General features: G+C 41.7%; 1 protein-coding gene across 2 annotated transcripts in view; it reads left to right on the forward strand.

Annotated features, from left to right (window-relative positions):
• pont (RuvB-like helicase pontin) overlaps nt 1–24,796 on the forward strand; it is a 152,798-nt gene that overhangs the window by 86,501 nt on the left and 41,501 nt on the right. For both annotated transcript variants that reach the window (XM_071678775.1, XM_071678776.1), the window contains one exon: nt 16,994–17,196. In XM_071678775.1, the coding sequence (XP_071534876.1) occupies nt 16,994–17,196 (203 nt within the window). The remainder of the gene's footprint in view (nt 1–16,993; nt 17,197–24,796) is intronic.

Below are 24,796 nucleotides of genomic sequence, written 5' to 3' on the forward strand. Positions count from 1 at the left end.
ACAGCGACAAAGTATAAAAAAAAAAAAAATATATATATATATATATATATATATATATATATTATCCCTGGGGATAGGGGAGAAAGAATACTTCCCACGTATTCCCTGCGTGTCGTAGAAGGCGACTAAAAGGGGAGGGAGCGGGGGGCTGGAAATTCTCCCCTCTCAATTTTTTTTTAATTTTCCAAAAGAAGGAACAGAGAAGGGGGCCAGGTGAGGATATTCCCTCAGTGGCCCAGTTCTCTGTTCTTAACGCTACCTCGCTAACGCGGGAAATGGTGAATAGTTTGAAAAAAAAATATATATATATATATATATATATATATATATATATATATATATATATATATATATATATATATATATATATATATTTTTTTTTTTTTTTTTGCTTTGTCGCTGTCTCCCGCGTTTGCGAGGTAGCGCAAGGAAACAGACGAAAGAAATGGCCCAACCCACCCCCATACACATGTATATACATACGTCCACACACGCAAATATACATACCTACACAGCTTTCCATGGTTTACCCCAGACGCTTCACATGCCTTGATTCAATCCACTGACAGCACGTCAACCCCGGTATACCACATCGCTCCAATTCACTCTATTCCTTGCCCTCCTTTCACCCTCCTGCATGTTCAGGCCCAGATCACACAAAATCTTTTTCACTCCATCTTTCCACCTCCAATTTGGTCTCCCTCTTCTCCTCGTTCCCTCCACCTCCGACACATATATTCTCTTGGTCAATCTTTCCTCACTCATTCTCTCCATGTGCCCGAACCATTTCAAAACACCCTCTTCTGCTCTCTCAACCATGCTCTTTTTATTTCCACACATCTCTCTTACCCTTATGTTACTTACTCGATCAAACCACCTCACACCACATATTGTCCTCAAACATCTCATTTCCAGCACATCCATCCTCCTGCGCACAACTCTATCCATAGCCCACGCCTCGCAACCATACAACATTGTTGGAACCACTATTCCTTCAAACATACCCATTTTTGCTTTCCGAGATAATGTTCTCGACTTCCACACATTCTTCAAGGCTCCCAGAATTTTCGCCCCCTCCCCCACCCTATGATCCACTTCCGCTTCCATGGTTCCATCCGCTGCCAGATCCACTCCCAGATATCTAAAACACTTCACTTCCTCCTGTTTTTCTCCATTCAAACTCACCTCCCAATTGACTTGACCCTCAACCCTACTGTACCTAATAACCTTGCTCTTATTCACATTTACTCTTAACTTTCTTCTTTCACACACTTTACCAAACTCAGTCACCAGCTTCTGCAGTTTCTCACATGAATCAGCCACCAGCGCTGTATCATCAGCGAACAACAACTGACTCACTTCCCAAGCTCTCTCATCCCCAACAGACTTCATACTTGCCCCTCTTTCCAAAACTCTTGCATTCACCTCCCTAACAACCCCATCCATAAACAAATTAAACAACCATGGAGACATCACACACCCCTGCCGCAAACCTACATTCACTGGGGACCAATCACTTTCCTCTCTTCCTACACGTACACATGCCTTACATCCTCGATAAAAACTTTTCACTGCTTCTAACAACTTGCCTCCCACACCATATATTCTTAATACCTTCCACAGAGCATCTCTATCAACTCTATCATATGCCTTCTCCAGATCCATAAATGCTATATACAAATCCATTTGCTTTTCTAAGTATTTCTCACATACATTCTTCAAAGCAAACACCTGATCCACACATCCTCTACCACTTCTGAAACCACACTGCTCTTCCCCAATCTGATGCTCTGTACATGCCTTCACCCTCTCAATCAATATCCTCCCATATAATTTACCAGGAATACTCAACAAACTTATACCTCTGTAATTTAAGCACTCACTCTTATCCCCTTTGCCTTTGTACAATGGCACTATGCACGCATTCCGCCAATCGTCAGGCACCTCACCATGAGTCATACATACATTAAATAACCTTACCAACCAGTCAACAACACAGTCACCCCCTTTTTTAATAAATTCCACTGCAATACCATCCAAACCTGCTGCCTTGCCGGCTTTCATCTTCCGCAAAGCTTTTACTACCTCTTCTCTGTTTACCAAATCATTTTCCCTAACCCTTTCACTTTGCACACCATCTCGACCAAAACACCCTATATCTGCCACTCTATCATCAAACACATTCAACAAACCCTCAAAATACTCACTCCATCTCCTTCTCACATCACCACTACTTGTTATCACCTCCCCATTTGCGCCCTTCACTGAAGTTCCCATTTGCTCCCTTGTCTTACGCACTTTATTTACCTCCTTCCAGAACATCTTTTTATTCTCCCTAAAATTTAATGATACTCTCTCACCCCAACTCTCATTTGCCCTTTTTTTCACCTCTTGCACCTTTCTCTTGACCTCCTGTCTCTTTCTTTTATACATCTCCCACTCAATTTCATTTTTTCCCTGCAAAAATCGTCCAAATGCCTCTCTCTTCTCTTTCACTAATACTCTTACTTCTTCATCCCACCACTCACTACCCTTTCTAATCAACCTTCCTCCCACTCTTCTCATGCCACAAGCATCTTTTGCGCAATCCATCACTGATTCCCTAAATACATCCCATTCCTCCCCCACTCCCCTTACTTCCATTGTTCTCACCTTTTTCCATATATATATATATATATATATATATATATATATATATATATATATATATATATATATATATACTTCTCCTCGTTCCCTCCACCTCGGACACATATATCCTCTTGGTCAATCTTTCCTCACTCATTCTCTCCATGTGCCCAAACCATTTCAAAACACCCTCTTCTGCTCTCTCAACCACGCTCTTTTTTTTCCACACATCTCTCTTACCCTTACATTACTTACTCGATCAAACCACCTCACACCACACATTGTCCTCAAACATCTCATTTCTAGCACATCCACTCTCCTGCGCACAACTCTATCCATAACCCACGCCTCGCAACCATACAACATTGTTGGAACCACTGTTCCGTCAAACATACCCATTTTTGCTTTCTGAGATAATGTTCTCGACTTCCACACATATGTACATATTCATACTTGCTTGCCTTCATCCATTCCTGATGCTACCCTGCCCTACAGGAAATAGCATCACTACCCCCACTTCAGTGAGGTAGTAGCACCAGGAAAAAGACAAAAAAGGCCACATTCATTGACACTGTCTCTAGCTGTCATGTGTAATGCGCCGAAACCACAGCTCCCCAGTATACCACATTATTCCAATTCACCCTATCCCATGCATGCCTTTCACTATCCTGCGTGTTCAGGCCCTGATCACTTGAAATCTTTTTCACTTCATCCTTCCATCTCCAATTTTCCCCCACTTTAGCAAGGTAGTACCAAGAAAAGACAAGAAAGGCTGCATCTGCTCATGCCCATTCTTGAGTTGTCATGTATAATGCATTGAAACCACAACTCCCTATTCACATATGCATGCAAGGAGATTGCTATCATATATCCCTAAAATGCTGAAAACTCTGATTCCTCTAAGGCCATACTCAATCCTTCCATGATTAAGGATGTTTAAGAATTACAGGAAAAAAATGCAATTGAGTGGGAGATGTATAAAAGAAAGAGACAGGAGGTCAAGAGAAAGGTGCAAGAGGTGAAAAAAGGGCAAATGAGAGTTGGGGTGAGAGAGTATCATTAAATCTTAGGGAGAATAAAAAGATGTTCTGGAAGGAGGTAAATAAAGTGCGTAAGACTAGGGAGCAAATGGGAACTTCAGTGAAGGGCGCAAATGGGGAGGTGATAACAAGTAGTGGTGATGTGAGAAGGAGATGGAGTGAGTATTTTGAAGGTTTGTTGAATGTGTTTGATGATAGAGTGGCAGATATAGGGTGTTTTGGTCGAGGTGTTGTGCAAAGTGAGAGGGTTAGGGAAAATGATTTGGTAAACAGAGAAGAGGTAGTGAAAGCTTTGCGGAAGATGAAAGCCGGCAAGGCAGCAGGTTTGGATGGTATTGCAGTGGAATTTATTAAAAAAGGGGGTGACTGTATTGTTGACTGGTTGGTAAGGTTATTTAATGTATGTATGACTCATGGTGAGGTGCCTGAGGATTGGCGGAATGCGTGCATAGTGCCATTGTACAAAGGCAAAGGGGATAAGAGTGAGTGCTCAAATTACAGAGGTATAAGTTTGTTGAGTATTCCTGGTAAATTATATGGGAGGGTATTGATTGAGAGGGTGAAGGCATGTACAGAGCATCAGATTGGGGAAGAGCAGTGTGGTTTCAGAAGTGGTAGAGGATGTGTGGATCAGGTGTTTGCTTTGAAGAATGTATGTGAGAAATACTTAGAAAAGCAAATGGATTTGTATGTAGCATTTATGGATCTGGAGAAGGCATATGATAGAGTTGATAGAGATGCTCTGTGGAAGGTATTAAGAATATATGGTGTGGGAGGAAAGTTGTTAGAAGCAGTGAAAAGTTTTTATCGAGGATGTAAGGAATGTGTACGTGTAGGAAGAGAGGAAAGTGATTGGTTCTCAGTGAATGTAGGTTTGCGGCAGGGGTGTGTGATGTCTCCATGGTTGTTTAATTTGTTTATGGATGGGGTTGTTAGGGAGGTGAATGCAAGAGTTTTGGAAAGAGGGGCAAGTATGAAGTCTGTTAGGGATGAGAGAGCTTGGGAAGTGAGTCAGTTGTTGTTCGCTGATGATACAGCGCTGGTGGCTGATTCATGTGAGAAACTGCAGAAGCTGGTGACTGAGTTTGGTAAAGTGTGTGGAAGAAGAAAGTTAAGAGTAAATGTGAATAAGAGCAAGGTTATTAGGTACAGTTGGGTTGAGGGTCAAGTCAATTGGGAGGTGAGTTTGAATGGAGAAAAACTGGAGGAAGTGAAGTGTTTTAGATATCTGGGAGTGGATCTGGCAGCGGATGGAACCATGGAAGCGGAAGTGGATCATAGGGTGGGGGAGGGGGCGAAAATTCTGGGGGCCTTGAAGAATGTGTGGAAGTCGAGAACATTATCTCGGAAAGCAAAAATGGGTATGTTTGAAGGAATAGTGGTTCCAACAATGTTGTATGGTTGCGAGGCGTGGGCTATGGATAGAGTTGTGCGCAGGAGGATGGATGTGCTGGAAATGAGATGTTTGAGGACAATGTGTGGTGTGAGGTGGTTTGATCGAGTGAGTAACGTAAGGGTAAGAGAGATGTGTGGAAATAAAAAGAGCGTGGTTGAGAGAGCAGAAGAGGGTGTTTTGAAGTGGTTTGGGCACATGGAGAGAATGAGTGAGGAAAGATTGACCAAGAGGATATATGTGTCGGAGGTGGAGGGAACGAGGAGAAGAGGGAGACCAAATTGGAGGTGGAAAGATGGAGTGAAAAAGATTTTGTGTGATCGGGGCCTGAACATGCAGGAGGGTGAAAGGAGGGCAAGGAATAGAGTGAATTGGAGCGATGTGGTATACCGGGGTTGACGTGCTGTCAGTGGATTGAATCAAGGCATGTGAAGCGTCTGGGGTAAACCATGGAAAGCTGTGTAGGTATGTATATTTGCATGTGTGGACGTATGTATATACATGTGTATGGGGGGGGTTGGGCCATTTCTTTCGTCTGTTTCCTTGCGCTACCTCGCAAACGCGGGAGACAGCGACAAAGTATAAAAAAAAAAAGAAAAAGAATTACCCTGTCACATCCAGTCATTACACAGTCATTTTTTGAAATGTGTTTTTTTTTTTTTTTTTTTTTTTTGCTTTGACGCTGTCTCCCATGTTTGCGAGGTAGCGCAAGGAAACAGACAAAAGAAATGGCCCAACCCACCCCCATACACCTGTATATACATACGTCCACACACGCAAATATACATACCTACACAGCTTTCCATGGTTTACCCCAGACGCTCCACATGCCCTGATTCAATCCACTGACAGCACGTCAACCCCGGTATACCACATCGCTCCAATTCACTCTATTCCTTGCCCTCCTTTCACCCTCCTGCATGTTCAGGCCCCGATCACACAAAATCTTTTTCACTCCATCTTTCCACCTCCAATTTGGTCTCCCTCTTCTCCTTGTTCCCTCCACCTCCGACACATATATCCTCTTGGTCAACCTTTCCTCACTCATTCTCTCCATGTGCCCAAACCATTTCAAAACACCCTCTTCTGCTCTCTCAACCACGCTCTTTTTATTTCCACACATCTCTCTTACCCTTACGTTACTTACTCGATCAAACCACCTCACACCACACATTGTGCTCAAACATCTCATTTCCAGCACATCCATCCTCCTGCGCACCACTCTATCCATAGCCCACGCCTCGCAACCATACAACATTGTTGGAACCACTATTCCTTCAAACATACCCATTTTTGCTTTCCGAGATAATGTTCTCGACTTCCACACATTCTTCAAGGCTCCCAGAATTTTCGCCCCCTCCCCCACCCTATGATCCACTTCCGCTTCCATGGTTCCATCCGCTGCCAGATCCACTCCCAGATATCTAAAACACTTTACTTCCTCCAGTTTTTCTCCATTCAAACTCACCTCCCAATTGACTTGACCCTCAACCCTACTGTACCTAATAACCTTGCTCTTATTCACATTCACTCTTAACTTTCTTCTTTCACACACTTTACCAAACTCAGTCACCAGCTTCTGCAGTTTCTCACATGAATCAGCCACCAGCGCTGTATCATCAGCGAACAACAACTGACTCACTTCCCAAGCTCTCTCATCCCCAACAGACTTCATACTTGCCCCTCTTTCCAAAACTCTTGCATTCACCTCCCTAACAACCCCATCCATAAACAAATTAAACAACCATGGAGACATCACACTCCCCTGCCGCAAACCTACATTCACTGAGAACCAATCACTTTCCTCTCTTCCTACACATACACATGCCTTACATCCTCGATAAAAACTTTTCACTGCTTCTAACAACTTGCCTCCCACACCATATATTCTTAATACCTTCCACAGAGCATCTCTATCAACTCTATCATATGCCTTCTCCAGATCCATAAATGCTACATACAAATCCATTTGCTTTTCTAAGTATTTCTCACATACATTCTTCAAAGCAAACACCTGGTCCACACATCCTCTACCACTTCTGAAACCACATTGCTCTTCCCCAATCTGATGCTCTGTACATGCCTTCACCCTCTCAATCAATACCCTCCCATATAATTTACCAGGAATACTCAACAAACTTATACCTCTGTAATTTGAGCACTCACTCTTATCCCCTTTGCCTTTGTACAATGGCACTATGCACGCATTCCGCCAATCCTCAGGCACCTCACCATGAGTCATACATACATTAAATAACCTTACCAACCAGTCAACAATACAGTCACCCCCTTTTTTAATAAATTCCACTGCAATACCATCCAAACCTGCTGCCTTGCCGGCTTTCATCTTCCGCAAAGCTTTCACTACCTCTTCTCTGTTTACCAAATCATTTTCCCTAACCCTCTCACTTTGCACACCACCTCGACCAAAACACCCTATATCTGCCACTCTATCATCAAACACATTCAACAAACCTTCAAAATACTCACTCCATCTCCTTCTCACATCACCACTACTTGTTATCACCTCCCCATTTGCGCCCTTCACTGAAGTTCCCATTTGCTCCCTTGTCTTACGCACTTTATTTACCTCCTTCCAGAACATCTTTTTATTCTCCCTAAAATTTAATGATACTCTCTCACCCCAACTCTCATTTGCCCTTTTTTTTTCACCTCTTGCACCTTTCTCTTGACCTCCTGTCTCTTTCTTTTATACATCTCCCACTCAATTGCATTTTTTCCCTGCAAAAATCGTCCAAATGCCTCTCTCTTCTCTTTCACTAATACTCTTACTTCTTCATCCCACCACTCACTACCCTTTCTAATCAACCCATCTCCCACTCTTCTCATGCCCTTCTTCTCATTTTGAAATGTATTATCACATTATTCTGCATGTCTTTAAAAAAAAAAGAGGAGGGAATTAGCAACAGGCAAGGTCCATTTTCACTGGAAATGAGTATCCAATAAGGATAATTATCTTTAAAGAGGCACCTTTATGATGATGTTTTGCAGACTTGTTGCAATTCATCTGTTGACATTTCTTAATGGCATTAGTCTGAAGTTACTTCTGAAGTGATTGTTGCCATGCTGAAAAGAAAAAAATCTGGCTAGGCTAGATTTTCATGTATGACATGAATTTTTTTTGCTCTGCCTTTTCAGAATTAGTTGCTACAAGCACATCACATACTAGAAGTATATCCTTTTCAAATGTAGTATAGTTTACTGTACCTCTCGAGGTAAAGTGAGAAAAATAGCAGCCACATTCGCACACATCCTTTCAAGGTGTCGTCAATAATCTACTTTTTGTTTCCAAAGTGGCTTGCTCCTTTGGTTATCTACATTTTTGAAAGAAATGCAGTATTGAGAATGGTGCTCTAAAGTCTTTTTTTAAACAAATATATAGAAACAGCAAGCCTTTTTGACTAAACGGCCATGTTGCCAAATTTATCTTTCATCTTGTCCAGCTTATATGGATGAAAAGGATTAGATATTAAGAATTTAAACACACATTTACTGATGCTTCCCTGTCCACCAACAGCTTATGTGATGAGTATGCTCATATATATATGAAAAAAAGGGCAAATGAGAGTTGGGGTGAGAGACTATCAGTAAATTTTAGGGAGAATAAAAAGATGTTCTGGAAGGAGGTAAATAGGGTGCGTAAGACAAGGGAGCAAATGGGAACTTCAGTGAAGGGCGTAAATGGGGAGGTGATAACAAGTAGTGGTGATGTGAGAAGGAGATGGAATGAGTATTTTGAAGGTTTGTTGAATGTGTCTGATGACAGAGTGGCAGATATAGGGTGTTTGGGTCGAGGTGGTGTGCAAAGTGAGAGGGTTAGGGAAAATGATTTGGTAAACAGAGAAGAGGTAGTAAAAGCTTTGCGGAAGATGAAAGCCGGCAAGGCAGCAGGTTTGGATGGTATTGCAGTGGAATTTATTAAAAAAGGGGGTGACTGTATTGTTGACTGGTTGGTAAGGTTATTTAATGTATGTATGACTCATGGTGAGGTGCCTGAGGATTGGCGGAATGCGTGCATAGTGCCATTGTACAAAGGCAAAGGGGATAAGAGTGAGTGCTCAAATTACAGAGGTATAAGTTTGTTGAGTATTCCTGGTAAATTATATGGGAGGGTATTGATTGAGAGGGTGAAGGCATGTACAGAGCATCAGATTGGGGAAGAGCAGTGTGGTTTCAGAAGTGGTAGAGGATGTGTGGATCAGGTGTTTGCTTTGAAGAATGTATGTGAGAAATACTTAGAAAAGCAAATGGATTTGTATGTAGCATTTATGGATCTGGAGAAGGCGTATGATAGAGTTGATAGAGATGCTCTGTGGAAGGTATTAAGAATATATGGTGTGGGAGGCAAGTTGTTAGAAGCAGTGAAAAGTTTTTATCGAGGATGTAAGGCATGTGTACGTGTAGGAAGAGAGGAAAGTGATTGGTTCTCAGTGAATGTAGGTTTGCGGCAGGGGTGTGTGATGTCTCCATGGTTGTTTAATTTGTTTATGGATGGGGTTGTTAGGGAGGTAAATGCAAGAGTCTTGGAAAGAGGGGCAAGTATGAAGTCTGTTGGGGATGAGAGAGCTTGGGAAGTGAGTCAGTTGTTGTTCGCTGATGATACAGCGCTGGTGGCGGATTCATGTGAGAAACTGCAGAAGCTGGTGACGGAGTTTGGTAAAGTGTGTGGAAGAAGAAAGTTAAGAGTAAATGTGAATAAGAGCAAGGTTATTAGGTACAGTAGGGCTGAGGGTCAAGTCAATTGGGAGGTGAGTTTGAATGGTGAAAAACTGGAGGAAGTGAAGTGTTTTAGATATCTGGGAGTGGATCTGTCAGCGGATGGAACCATGGAAGCGGAAGTGGATCATAGGGTGGGGGAGGGGGCGAAAATTTTGGGAGCCTTGAAAAATGTGTGGAAGTCGAGAACATTATCCCGGAAAGCAAAAATGGGTATGTTTGAAGGAATAGTAGTTCCAACAATGTTGTATGGTTGCGAGGCGTGGGCTATGGATAGAGTTGTGCGCAGGAGGATGGATGTGCTGGAAATGAGATGTTTGAGGACAATGTGTGGTGTGAGGTGGTTTGATCGAGTAAGTAACGTAAGGGTAAGAGAGATGTGTGGAAATAAAAAGAGCGTGGTTGAGAGAGTAGAAGAGAGTGTTTTAAAATGGTTTGGATACATGGAGAGAATGAGTGAGGAAAGATTGACCAAGAGGATATATGTGTCGGAGGTGGAGGGAACGAGGAGAAGAGGGAGACCAAATTGGAGGTGGAAAGATGGAGTGAAAAAGATTTTGTGTGATCGGGGCCTGAACATGCAGGAGGGTGAAAGGAGGGCAAGGAATAGAGTGAATTGGAGCGATGTGGTATACAGGGGTTGACGTGCTGTCAGTGGATTGAATCAAGGCATGTGAAGCGTCCGGGGTAAACCATGGAAAGCTGTGTAGGTATGTATATTTGTGTGTGTGGACGTGTGTATGTACATGTGTATGGGGGGGGGTTGGGCCATTTCTTTCGTCTGTTTCCTTGCGCTACCTCGCAATACGCGGGAGACAGCGACAAAGTATAAAAAAAAAAAAAAAAAAAATATATATATATATATATATATATATATATATATATCCCTGGGGATAGGGGAGAAAGAATACTTCCCACGTATTCCCTGCGTGTCGTAGAAGGCGACTAAAAGGGGAGGGAGCGGGGGGCTGGAAATCTTCCCCTCTCGTTTTTTTTTTTTTTTTTTTAATTTTCCAAAACAAGGAACAGAGAAGGGGGCTAGGTGAGGATATTCCCTCCAAGGCCCAGTCCTCTGTTCTTAACGCTACCTCGCTAAAGCGGGAAATGGCGAATAGTTTGAAAGAAAAGAAAGAATATATATATATATATATATATATATATATATATATATATATATATATATATGTGTGTGTGTGTGTATATGTATATATATTCCCTGGGGATAGGGGAGAAAGAATACTTCCCACGTATTCCCTGCGTGTCGTAGAAGGCAACTAAAAGGGAAGGGAGCGGGGGCTGAAAATCCTCCCCTCTCTTTTTTTTTTTTTATTTTCCTAAGGAAAGAACAGAGAAGGGGGCTGGATGAGGATGTTTCCTCAGAGGCCCAGTCCTCTGTTCTTAACGCTACCTCGCTGACGCGGGAAATGGTGAATAGTATGAAAGAAAGAAATACATATATACACATTTACATAACTCATACTTGCTGCCTTTATTTCATTTCCTGTTGCCACCCTGCCACACATGAAATGACACCCCCTACCCCCACATGTGCGTGAGGTAGAGTTAGGAAAAGACAACAAAGGCCACATTAGTTCACACTCAGTCTCTAGCTGTCATGTATGATGCACCGAAACCACAGCTCCCTTTCCACATCCAGGCCCTCAAAACTTTCCATTATTTACCCCAGATGCTTCACATGCCCTGGTTCAATCCATTGACAGCACATCGACCCCAATATACCTCATTGTTCCAATTCACTCTATTTCTTGCACGCCTTTCACCCTCCTGCATGTTCAGGCCCCGATTGCTCAAAATCTTTTTCACTCCATCCTTCCACCTCCAATTTGGTCTCCCACTTCACCTCGTTCCCTCCACCTCTGACACATGTATCCTCTTTGTCCATCTTTCCTCACTCATTCTCTCCATGTGACCAAACCATTTCAATACACCGTCTTCTGCTCTCTCAACCACACTCTTTTTATTACCACACATCTCTCTTAACCTTTCATTACTTACTCGTTCAAAGCACCTCACACCACATATTGTCCCCAAACATCTCATTTCCAACACATCCACCCTCCTCTGCTCGACCCTATCTGCTGCTAAGTCCATTCCCAGACATCTGAAACACTTCACTTCCTACAGTTTTTCTCCATTCAAACTTACCTCCCAGTTAACTCAACCATACTGAATCTAATAACCTTGCTCTTACTCACATTTACTCTCAACTTTCTTCTTTCACCCACTTTACCAAACTCAGTCACCAACTTCTGCAGTTTCTCACCTGAATCAGCCACCACTGCTGTATCATAAGCAAACAATAACTGACTCACTTCCCAAGCCATCTCATCCACAACAGACTTCATACTTGCTCCTCTCTCCAAAACTCTTGCATTCACCTCCCTAACCACCCCGTCCATAAACATATTAAACAACCATGGGGGTATCACAAACCCTTGCCACAAACTGACATTCACTGAGAACCAATCACTTTCCTCTCTTCCTACTCATACACATGCCTTACATCCTTGATGAAAACTTTTCACTGCTTCTAGTAACTTACCTCCCACGCCATATACTCTTAAGACCTTCCACAAAGCATTTCTGTCAACCCTGTCATATGCCCTCTCCTGATCCATAAATGCTACATACAGATCCATCTGTTTTTATGAGTATTTCTCACATACATTCTTCAAAGCAAACATTTGATCCACACATCCTCTACCACTTCTGAAACCACACTGCTCTTCCCCAATCTGATGCCCTGTACATGCCTTTACCCTCTCAATCAATGTATTTATTTATTTATTTTTATTTATTTTGCTTTGTCACTGTCTCCCGCGTTTGCGAGGTAGCGCAAGGAAACAGACGAAAGAAATAGCCCAACCCACCCCCATACACATGTATATACATACACGTCCACACACGCAAATATACGTACCTATACATCTCAATGTATACATATATATACACACACAGACATATACATATATACACATGTACATAATTCATGCTGCCTGCCTTTATTTACTCCCATCGCCAATCAATCTCAATCAATACCTTCCCATATAATTTCTCAGGAATACTCAACAAACTTATGCCTCTGTAATTTGAAAACTCACTTTTGTCCCCCTTTTCCTTTGTACAGTGGCACTATGCATGCATTCTGCCAATCCTCAGGCAGTTCACCATGCTCCATACATACATCAGATATCCTTTTTTTTTTTTATACATATTTGCCATTTCCTACCTTAGTGAGGTAGCATCAAGAACAGAGGACGGAGCCTTAGAGGGAATATCCTCACTTGGCCCCCTTCTCTGCTCCTTCTTTTGGAAAATTGAAAAATGTTAGAGGAGGATTTCCAGACCCCTGCTCCCTCCCATTTTAGTTGCCTTCTACGACATGCAAGGAATATGTGGGAAGTACTCTTTCTCCCCTGTCCAAGGCATGGGCTATATAGATAGGGTTGTATGGAAAATGGTGGATGTGTTAAAAATGAAATGTTTGAGGACAATATGTGGTGTGAGGTGGTTTGAACGATTAAATAATCATTTCCATCTTCACTCTATACACCTTGCTTAAGGGGATGAGTATCCCCTACCCCCAGCATGTTCAAGTTATAACTTTTAAACTTCTCCACAAGCTCCCTCCTTTTTCTCTCACCAGTCATCCCACTTTCATTTATAGCCATCACTATCTTTTGCTCTTCTCTTTTACTCCATGGCATAACTGGTAGATTCCAGTGCACCTTCTTTGCCTTTTGTGCCTCACTCTTGACAGACTGCAGGGTGACAGGCCACTGGGAGAGGGCAACTCCAGTTCATTGTTTCCAAAGGCTGTGAGGCTCCAAAATTTTTCAAAAAACTAACAAGTCCTAGCACACCTCAGGTATTTGTCTGTATTTAAAAATTTTAGATTACCTTGATGGAATTGGGCAATGCCTACCCCTTTGAGTTCCACCCGTAAGGGTGTCGTAATGAGGTCACCACAAGAAGGTAGGGTGAGACTTGGATAGAGATATGGATGGGGAGATCAAAGATGATGAGACGATGAAGCTACTTATGGGGGAAGGCTTGGAGAGAGAGAGGGAGTGTGGGAGTAGGTATCTCCATCCTGGCCCATAGATGTGCTTGAAAACATGTTTTGGTGATGTTTGAAGCATAAACCTAAGTATTTTCAGGACAAGATTTACATAAGTATCTGACTTGTTTAACCTTATTATTTAAACATTTGAAGAACAGTAAAGGCTTACTGTGATATATTTTGATTTAGGAGTTACTTTTACAGAGAAAATATAAAACGAAATTTCAGAAATGAATTTTTGTTACTTGTGTGTTTTATACATTAACATCAAATTATGCCCTCATAATAGGGCAGCAATTGTACTAACAATAAGCTCATTCTCTGTTTCTCTTGCTCAGTTTTCCATTGCTATTCATCATGTATATTCCTGACTGCTAATCCCAACTTAGGCAGTTTTGATGGGATGTTTTCACCAAAGTGTTGCAGTTATCTATGTTCTTTACATATCTGACCATCTCTGAATACTACACATGCCATGGAACGAAAGTTTGATGTCAATTTGGAGTGTTTCATACTAGTATGAATGATTACTCCATATTGCATGATTTCAGTGACAGACCCTTTTGGAAGCATACATAGTTAATGCACCCGAACTAATAATTCACATTGAGTCACAACTTAAACACCAGTCAAAGCTAAGAAAAATTAAACAGCTATATTGTTGTTTGATGCTTAGCAAGTTCATGATTGAATTTAAATGATTTGTCTTGTCAGATTGTAAAAGTGGTGCAAGCACATGGATATTTCCTTCAGAGTTACATTACTGTCAGTAGCTCTCTTACCCATTTCTTAAAGCACCACAGTATAACCTGTCACTTCAACTTAGTCACCTTTATCAAAAACCCATTACTCTCATTTTTATTGTCATCCTATCACAACCACAAATGTTTCCCCCCAGTTTCACTATCTTTGTGGTCCTTTTCATTACCTTGCAACCCTCTACTATCTTAATTTAGTTCATCATTATATTGCAGCCCCTTCTACTCTTGTCACCTCATCATCATGACCCACAATTTCTTCCCCATTATTATCACTGCTATCACTAGACACTCTTTCACTCTCATCACCATTAGTCTCCAGTAGTCCTCCCCACCAGCCTCCATCAGCATCATTCCCATCATTACAACCTCCTTCTGTCCTTGCTATTCCTAACTGCTCCTCAGCCTTCCACTGTCATTATCACCTTCATCACAACCACCTACCTTTATTGATACCCACAGCCTCCAGTCCATCAACTTACTATATATGTCATCCATATCACTAGCCATGTCCCTTCTTTCTCGTACCTTTGTCATCTCTATTGCTATTTCACAGAACCCCTCACTGTTCTTGTTATCATTGTAAAACCCCAAATTTCCTTATCAATGTCACCTTCATGAACCATTACAAACCCACCGTCTACATTGTCCTAGTTAACCCTACTATGACCTCTGTCCCATTATTCTTTGGGGGGGGGGGTTGCCTTAAAGCCATCGTTATCCATACTAGCCCCTTAATATCCCACCCCCTTCACCATTTGATTTGATTTGTGCCAGTGACACTGGCAAATTGTGCACCTGTGTTCATCCTGTGAGTGGTAGTGCAAAGGGATTACAGAGGTCACAAAGGATCAACATAGGTTGTTGCAAAGTTGATTCATTGTATATGCCTCATTACATACATGATATAGTTTTCCAAGGTAAGTTTTAATGACTAGATGCAAAAAGTAGATACAAATTTGAATTTCAGGTATCTTGTTATTAACAATAAGTTTTTGTGACGTTTCTTGCAGTTTTTTAGGCCTATCCCTAAAAGGCTCTATTTTTTCACATTCTAAGACTTATTTTTCTGATTAACATCTCCAAAATACCAGTAGTACCTGTAGCCTAGGTTTAGTCAACAGTTACGACCTTGTAATCTGCAACTTCTATTACTTTCTCCATAGACATGTTTACTTTAAACATGTCTCTGTGATGGAAAATGTTTCTCCTTGTGCTTGTCAAAACTTTTCTAAATGCTTTAAAGAGGTCTGATGGTTCCTTGCTAATTACAGTTTTGGGGCTTCTGATTGACAACCCATTGCACAACCCAGTGTTCTTGTCAACATAACCTTTACCAAGTGCATGTTTGGATAAAACATCATCTTTATCATGATCATGGAAGCCTGTAATGTGAGGACTCCACAAAATTTTTATTTAAATCCTTTAAGCAACAATGTTTGAATATTTGCCTATTGCTTCAGAGACCAACATGCTACACGGGGTGTTAAGGGCAAGTTGTGAAGATAAAGAATGTGAGATAATTAAACTATCTGTGGCTGTGATTCCTACCAGCTCAAGAGCTATAAGTATGGCATACAGTTCAGTTTGTAGGGTAAATACCCAATCATTTATTCATACTTTTTCTTTGATTTATTATTATTGTTGCACTTGATCACAATGACAGCACTACCTGCCCTCCTAGTGATAGAGTTGTGAGAACCTTCAGTATAGATGCTCTGAGCTGTGTTATTTTCAGTCCTTAGTTTCTGTATATGTTCAAGAGCATTGGTTTTGGCTAAAAGTTGAAGGAGGAGATTATAAGTAATTAGATTCCTTAGTGGATAAGTATGTGTACTGATGTCAGAGTGACATATTTGCTTGGAAGACAGGAAATGGTGCTGCTTCCTGATTTTATAAAAATTATGTACTCCATACATTGTCATGTGGTTGACAGTGATCACTTGTGTCATAGCATGAATGATTTATATACTCCAAACACTGTCGTGTAGTTGGCTGTTATCGCTTGTGTCTTGGCATGTATGATTTAACAGCTCTTGAGAGACAACACTATCTGAATCACTATGCAGAAGTATCTGTCATACCATAAGATTGATGTCAAGTATTCTGTCTTCAGTTCTAGGAATACCAAGTTCTTTTTGGATGTTTAGGACTTTAGTAGTCTTTAGGCAACCAAGTATTATTCTTAAGGTTTCATTTTGCATTTTTTAAGTCTTGATACCTTTGTTGGTGCATGGAATGAATGAATGATGGTTAAAAACTTTGGTTCAGAGTTATGAAATTAATCAGTAGGGTTCTGGAGTTATGAAATTGATTGATAGTGTAATAATTACACATTTTTCTTTCTTTACAGGGTATGGCAAAACTGTAAGTCATGTCATAATTGGACTAAGAACAGCAAAAGGAACAAAACAGTTGAAGCTAGATCCAAGTATATATGAAACTCTTCAGAAGGAACGAGTAGAAGTTGGGGATGTTATTTATGTGGAAGCAAACTCTGGGGCAGTGAAAAGACAAGGGCGCTCAGATACATATGCAACAGAGTTTGATTTAGAGGTGAGGGTTCTGACATTCCATGATGTTGATTTACCATGTATTTGCATGGCAGAGAAGTTTTTATCAAGGATGTAAGGCATGTGATCAGCTAGGAAGAGAGGAGAGTGAATGGTTCCAAGTGAAGGTCGGTCTGCAGCAGAGCTGTACAATGTCTTGAAAAATTAATTCATTTATTGATCGAGTGAATCTATAAATGTGTACAAGTAGGAAGAGAGGAAAGTGATTGGTTCTCAGTGAATGTTGGTTTGCGGCAGGGGTGCGTGATGTCTCCATGGTTGTTTAATTTGTTTATCGATGGGGTTAGGGAGGTGAATGCAAGAGTTTTGGAGAGAGGGGCAAGTGTGCAGTCTGTTGTGGATGAGAGGGCTTGGAAAGTGAATCAGTTGTTCGCTGATGATACAGTGCTGGTGGCTGATTCGGATGAGAAACTGCAGAAGCTGGTGACTGAGTTTGGTAAGGTGTGTGAAAGAAGAAAGCTGATGGTAAATGTGAATAAGAGCAAGGTTATTAGGTACATTAGGGTTGAGGGACAAGTCAATTGGTAGATAAGTTTGAGTGGAGGAAGTGAAGTGTTTTAGATATCTAGGAATGGATTTGGCAGTGGATGGAAGCATGGAAGCAGAAGTGAGTCACAGGGTGGGGGAGGGGGCGAAGGTTCTGGGAGCGTTGAAGAATGTGTGGAAGGCGAGAACATTATCTAGGAAAGCAAAAATGGGTATGTTTGAAGGAATAGTGGTCCCATCAATGTTATATGGTTGCGAGGTGTGGGCTATAGATAGAGTTGTGCGGAGGAGGGTGGATGTGTTGGAAATGAGATGTTTGAGGACAGTATGTGGTGTGAGGTGGTTTGATCGAGTAAGTAATGAAAGGGTAAGAGAGATGTGTGGTAATAAAAAGAGTGTGGTTGAGAGAGCAGAAGAGGGTGTTTTGAAATGGTTTGGTCACATGGAGAGAATGAGTGAGGAAAGATTGACAAAGAGGATATATGTGTCAGAGGTGGAGGGAATGAGAAGTGGGAGACCAAATTGGAGGTAGAAAGATGGGGTGAGAAAGATTTTGAGTGATCGGGGCCTGAACATGCAGGAGGGTGAAAGGCGTGCAAGGAATAGAGTGCATTGGAACGATGTAGTATACCGGGGTCGACGTGCTGTCAATGGATAGAACCAGGGCGTGTGAAGTGTCTGGGGTAAACCATGGAAAGTTCCGTGGAGCCTGGATGAGGAAAGGGAGCTGTGGTTTCAGTGCATTATACATGAAAGCTAGAGACTGAGTGAGAACAAATATGGCCTTTGTTGTCTTTTACTAGCACTACCCCGTGGACATTTGGGGGAAGGGGTTTGTCATTTCATGTATGGTGGGGTGGCGACGGGAATGAATAAAGGCAGCAAGTTTAAATTATGTACATGTGTATATATGTATATGTCTGTGTATGTATATATGTGTATACATTGAAATGTATAGGTATGTACATGTGTGTGTGTGGACGTGTATGTATATACATGTGTATGTAGGTGGGTTGGGCCATTCTTTCGTCTGTTTCCTTGCGCTACCTTCCTAACACAGGAGACAGCGACAAAGTATGATAATGATAAAAAGAAGATCGGCTAGAAAGGGAGGTAAGTGCAAGAGTCTTGGAGATAGGGGTAAGTAATGCAATCTGTGGGAGATGAGAGGGCCTGGGAAGTGTCACTTGTTGTTTGCTGATGTTATAACACTGGTGGTAGACATGAGTGAGAAACTGCAGAACTTGGTGACTTAGTTTGGAAGAGTGTGTGAAAGGGGGAAGTTGAGAGTGAATGTGAATAAAAGCAAAATTATGAGCTTTAGCAAAGTCGAAGGCCAGGTAAGTTAGAATGTGAGTTTGAATGAAAAAAAATAGGAGAAAGTGAAGTGTTTTAGATACCTGTAGGTGGATATGGTAGTAAATGGAACCATGGAAGCAGAAGTGAGCCATAGGGTGGGAGAGGGGGCGAAGGTTGTGGAAAGCGCTGAAGAGTGTGTGGAAAGAGAGAACACTATCTGGAAGAGGAGAAAATAGGTATGTTTGAAAGTTAGTAGTCCTAATAATATTATATGGATGCAAGACATGGGCTATACATAAGGCTATGTAGAGGATGATAGTTGTGTTAGAAATGAAATGTTTGAGGCCAGTATGTGTTGTGATGTGGTTTGATTGAATTAATAATGAAAGGATAAGAGAGGTGTTGTAATAGAAATTGCATAGTTGAGAGATCTGAAGAGGATTTGCTGAAATTGTTTGGAAATATGGAGAGAATGAGTGAGGAAAGGTTTACAGAGAGAATGTATTTGCCAGAAGTGGAGGGAACAAGGAGAATGGTGAGACCAACTTGGAAATAGAAGGATGGAGTGAAAAAGATTTTGAGTGCTTGGGACCTGAACATGCAGGAGGATGAAAGTCTTGCACGGGATAGAGTTCATTGAAGTATTTCATGTATGGTGGGGTGGCGATGGGAATGTATGAAGGCAGCAAATATGAATATGAACATGTGTATATATGTATATGTCTGTGAATGTGTATGTATGTATATGTTGAAATGTATAGGTATGTATATTTGTGCATGTGGGCATTTATCTTTATGCATGTATATGTGGGTGGGTTGGGCCATTCTCTCGTCTATTTCCTTGTGCTACCTTGCTAATTCGGGAGATTGCGATTAAGTATAGTGAATAAAAATAGATAATGATGATAATAATATATTTATTTTTATCTATTATATGGAAGGTATTAAGAGTATATGGTGTGGGAGGCAAGTTGTTAGAAGCAGTGAAAAGTTTTTATCGAGGATGTAAAGCATGTGTATGTGTAGGAAGAGAGGAAAGTGACTGATTCTCAGTGAATGTAGGTTTGCGGCAGGGGTGTGTGATGTCTCCATGGTTGTTTAACTTGTTTATGGATGGGGTTGTTAGGGAGGTGAATGCAAGAGTTTTGGAAAGAGGGGCAAGTATGCAGTCTGTTGTGGATGAGAGAGCTTGGGAAGTGAGTCGGTTGTTGTTCGCTGATGATACAGCGCTGGTGGCTGATTCATGTGAGAAACTGCAGAAGCTAGTGACTGAGTTTGGTAAAGTGTGTAAAAGAAGAAAGTTGAGAGTAAATGTGAATAAAAGTAAGGTTATTAGGTACAGTAGGGTTGAGGGTCAAGTAAATTGGGAGGTAAGTTTGAATGGAGAAAAACTGGAGGAAGTGAAGTGTTTTAGATATGTGGGAGTGGAGTTGGCAGCGGATGGAACCATGGAAGCGAGAAGTGAATCATAGGGTGGGGGAGGGGGCGAAAATTCTGGGAGCCTTGAAGAATGTGTGGAAGTCGAGAACATTATCTATGAAAGCAAAAATGGGTATGTTTGAAGGAATAGTGGTTCCAACAATGTTGTATGGTTGCGAGGCATTGGCTATGGATAGAGTTGTGTGCAGGAGGGTGGATGTGCTGGAAATGAGATGTTTGAGGACAATATGTGGTGTGAGGTGGTTCGATCGAGTAAGTAATAATAGGGTAAGAGAAATGTGTGGCAGTAAAAAGAGTGTGGTTGAGAGAGCAGAAGAGGGTGTTTTGAAATGGTTTGGTCACATGGAGAGAATGAGTGAGGAAAGACTGACCAAGAGGATATGTGTGTCAGAGGTGGAGGGAACGAGGAGAAGTGGGAGACCAAATTGGAGGTGGAAAGATGGAGTGAAAAAGACTTTGAGTGATCGGGGCCTGAACATGCAGGAGGGTGAAAGGCATGCAAGGAATAGAGTGAATTAGAATGATGTGGTATACTGGGGTCGACGTGCTGTCAATGGATTGAACCAGGGCATGTGAAGCGTCTGGGGTAAACCATGGAAAGTTCTGTGGGGCCTGGATGTGGAAAGGGAGCTGTGGTTTCGATGCATTATTACATGACAGCTAGAGACTGAATGTGAACGAATGTGGCCTTTGTTGTCTTTTCATAGCGCTACCTCACACACATGAGGGGGAGGGTGTTGTTATTCCATGTGTGGCGGGGTGGCGATGGGAATGAATAAAGGCAGACTGTATGAATTATGTACATGGGTGTATATGTATATGTCTGTGTGTGTATATGTATGTATACATTGAGATGTATAGGTATGTATAAGTGCTGTGTGTGGACGTGTATGTATATACATGTGTATGTGGGTGGGTTGGGCTATTCTTTCGTCTGTTTCCTTGCGCTACCTTGCTGACGCGAGAGACAGCGACAAAGCAAAATAAATAACAAATATAAATCTATTATACTTATTCGCTGTCTCCCATGTTTGCGAAGTAGCGCATGGAAACAGTCGAAAGAATGGCCCATTCCACCCACATGCACATGTATATACAGAAATGCCCACACACGCACATATACATACCTATACATTTCAACGTATACATACATATACATAGACATATACATATAAACACATGTACGCACTCATACTTGCTGCCTCCATCCATTTCCATTGCCACCCTTCCACACATGAAATGGCACCCCACTCCCCCCGTGCGTGTGAGGTAGCACTAGGAAAAGACAATAAAGGCTTCATTCACACTCTGTCTTTAGCTGTCATGTGTAATGCACTGAAACCACAGCTCCCTTTCCACATCCAGGCCCCACTGAACTTTCCATCGTTTACTCCAGACTCTTCACATGCCCTGGTTCAATCCATTGACAGCTTATTGAATCCAGTATACCACATCGTTCCAATTCACTCTATTCCTTGCACACCTTTCACCCTCTTGTATGTTCAGGCCCCAGTTGCTCAAAATCTTTTTCACTCCATCCTTCCACCTTCAGTTTGGTCTCCCACTTCTCCTCGTTCCCTCACCTCTGACACATATATCCTCTTTGTCAATCTTTCCTCACTCATTCTCTCTGTTTCAATACACCTTCTGCTCTCTCAGCCACATTCTTTTTAATACCACACGTCTCTTTTACCCATTCATTACTTAATCAAATCACCTCACACCACATATTGTCCTCAGACATTTCATTTCCAACACATGCACCCTCCTTCGCACAACCCTATCTATAACCCACATCTCACAATCATATAACATTGTTGGAATGACTATTCTTTCAAACATACCCATTTTTGCTCTCCGAGACAACATCTCACCTTCCACAAATACTTCAATGCTCCCTGTACCTTCGCCCCCTCCCCACCCTATAACTCACTTCTGCTTCCATGGTTCCATCCGCTGCTAAATTCACTTCCAGATATCTAAAACACTTCACTTCCTCCCCCATCCATAAACAAATTAAACAACCATGGAGCCATCATGCACCCCTGCTGCAAACCGGCATTCACTGGGAACCAATCAATTTCCTCTCTTCCTACTTGTACACATGCCTTACATCCTTGATAAAAACTTTTCACTGCTTCTAGCAACTTACCTCCCACACCATATACTCTTAATACCTTCCACAGAGCATCTCTATCAACTCTATCATATACCTTCTCCAGAGCCATAAATGCTGCATACAAATCCATCTGTTTTTCTAAGTATTTCTCACATACATTCTTTAAAGCAAACACCTTATCCATACATCATCCACCACTTCTGAAACCACTTTGCTCTTCCCCAATCTGATGCTCTGTGCATGCCTTTACCCTCAATCAGTAACCTCTCATATGATTTCCCAGGAATACTCAACAAACTTATACCTCTGTAATTTGAACACTCGCCTTTACCCCCTTTGCCTTTGTACAATGGCACTATGCATGCATTTTGCCAATCCTCAGGCTTTTCACCATGTACCATTCATACATTGAATATCCTTACCAACCTGTCAACAACACAGTCACCCCCTATTTTTATAAATTCCACAGCTATACCATCCAAATCTGCCACCTTGCCAGCTTTCATCTTCCATACAGCTTTCACTACCTCTTCTCTGTTTACCAAACCATTCTCCCTTATCCTCTCACTTCGCACACCACCTTGACCAAAATACCCTATATCTGCCACTTTACCATCAAACACATTCAACAAACCTTCAAAATACTTACTCCATCTCCTTCTCACTTCACCCCTATTTGTTATTACCTCCCCATTTTTCCCCTTCACCGAAGTTCCCATTTGTTCTCTTGTCTTACGCACTTTATTTGCCTCCTTCTAAAACATCTTTTTATTTTCCCTAAAATTTAATGATACCCTCTTACCCCAGCTCTCATTTGCCCTCTTTTTCACCTCTTGATCTTTCTCTTGACCTCTTGCCTCTTTCTTTTATACATCTCTCAATCATTCTCACTACTTCCCTGCAAAAATTGTCCAAACTCCTGTCTCTTCTCTTTCACTAACAATCTTATTTCTTCATTCCACCACTCACTACCCTTTCTAATCTGCCCACCTCCCACCTTTCTCATGCCACAAGCATCTTTTGCGTAAACCATCACTGCTTCCCTAAACACCTCCCATTCCTCCCACACTCCCCTTACGTCATTTGCTCTCACCTTTTTCCATTCTGCACTTAATCTATCCTGATACTTCCTCCCACAAGTCTCCTTTCCAAGTTCACTTACTCCCATCACTCTCTTCTCCCCAACATTGTTTCTTTTTTTCTGAACACCTTTTACAAATCTTCACCTTCGCCTCTACAAGATAGTGATCAGACATCCCTCCAGTTGCCCCTTTCAGCACATTAACATCCAAAAGTTTCTCTTTTACGCACATGTCAATTAACAAGTAATCCAGTAACGCCCTCTGGCCATCTCTCCTACAAACATACGTATACTTATGTATATCTCTCTTTTTAAACCAGGTATTCTCAATCACCAGTCCTTTTACAGCACACAAATCCACAAGCTTTTCATCATTTCCATTTACAACACTGAACACCCCATGTACACCAATTATACCCTCAACTGCCACATCACTCAACTTTTTATTTAAATCACTCATCACTATAACCCGGTCTCGTGCATCAAAGGTGCTAACACACTCTCTCAGCTGCTCCCAAAACACTTGCCTCTAATGATCTTTCTTCTCATGACCAGGTGCGTAGGCACCAATAATCACCCATCTCTCTCCATCCACTTTCAGTTTAACTTATATCAATCTAGAGTTTACATTCTTACACTTTATCACATATTCCCACAACTCCTTCCTTTGCTCTTGTCCTTTCACTAACCCCTGACTTTACTCCCAAGACAGTCCCAAACCACTCTTCTCCTTTAAAGACCCTTGAGCTTTGTTTCAGTCAGAGCTAAAACATCCAGGTTTCTTTCCTCAAACATACTACCTATCTCTCCTTTTTCTCATCTTTGTTACATCCACACACATTCAGATACATCAGTCTTAGCCTTTGAGGAGAATGAGTACTTCCCTTATGACTCCTTCTTCTGTTTCCCCTTTTAGAAATTTAAATACAAGGAGGGGGGGTTCCAGCCCCCTGCTCCTGCCCCCTTTAGTTGCCTTCTATCCCCAGGGAGATGGAGTGAGTATTTTGAAGGCTTGTTGAATGTGTTAGATGGTAAAGTGGCAGATATAGGGTGTTTTGGTCGAAGTGGTGTGTGAAGTGAGAGGGTCATGGAGAATGGTTTGGTGAACAGAGAAGAGGTAGTGAAAGCTTTGCAGAAGATGAAAGCCGGCAAGGTGGC

Source organism: Panulirus ornatus, chromosome 28 (genome assembly GCF_036320965.1).
Source record: "Panulirus ornatus isolate Po-2019 chromosome 28, ASM3632096v1, whole genome shotgun sequence".
In the NCBI taxonomy this organism is placed as follows: domain Eukaryota; kingdom Metazoa; phylum Arthropoda; class Malacostraca; order Decapoda; family Palinuridae; genus Panulirus; species Panulirus ornatus.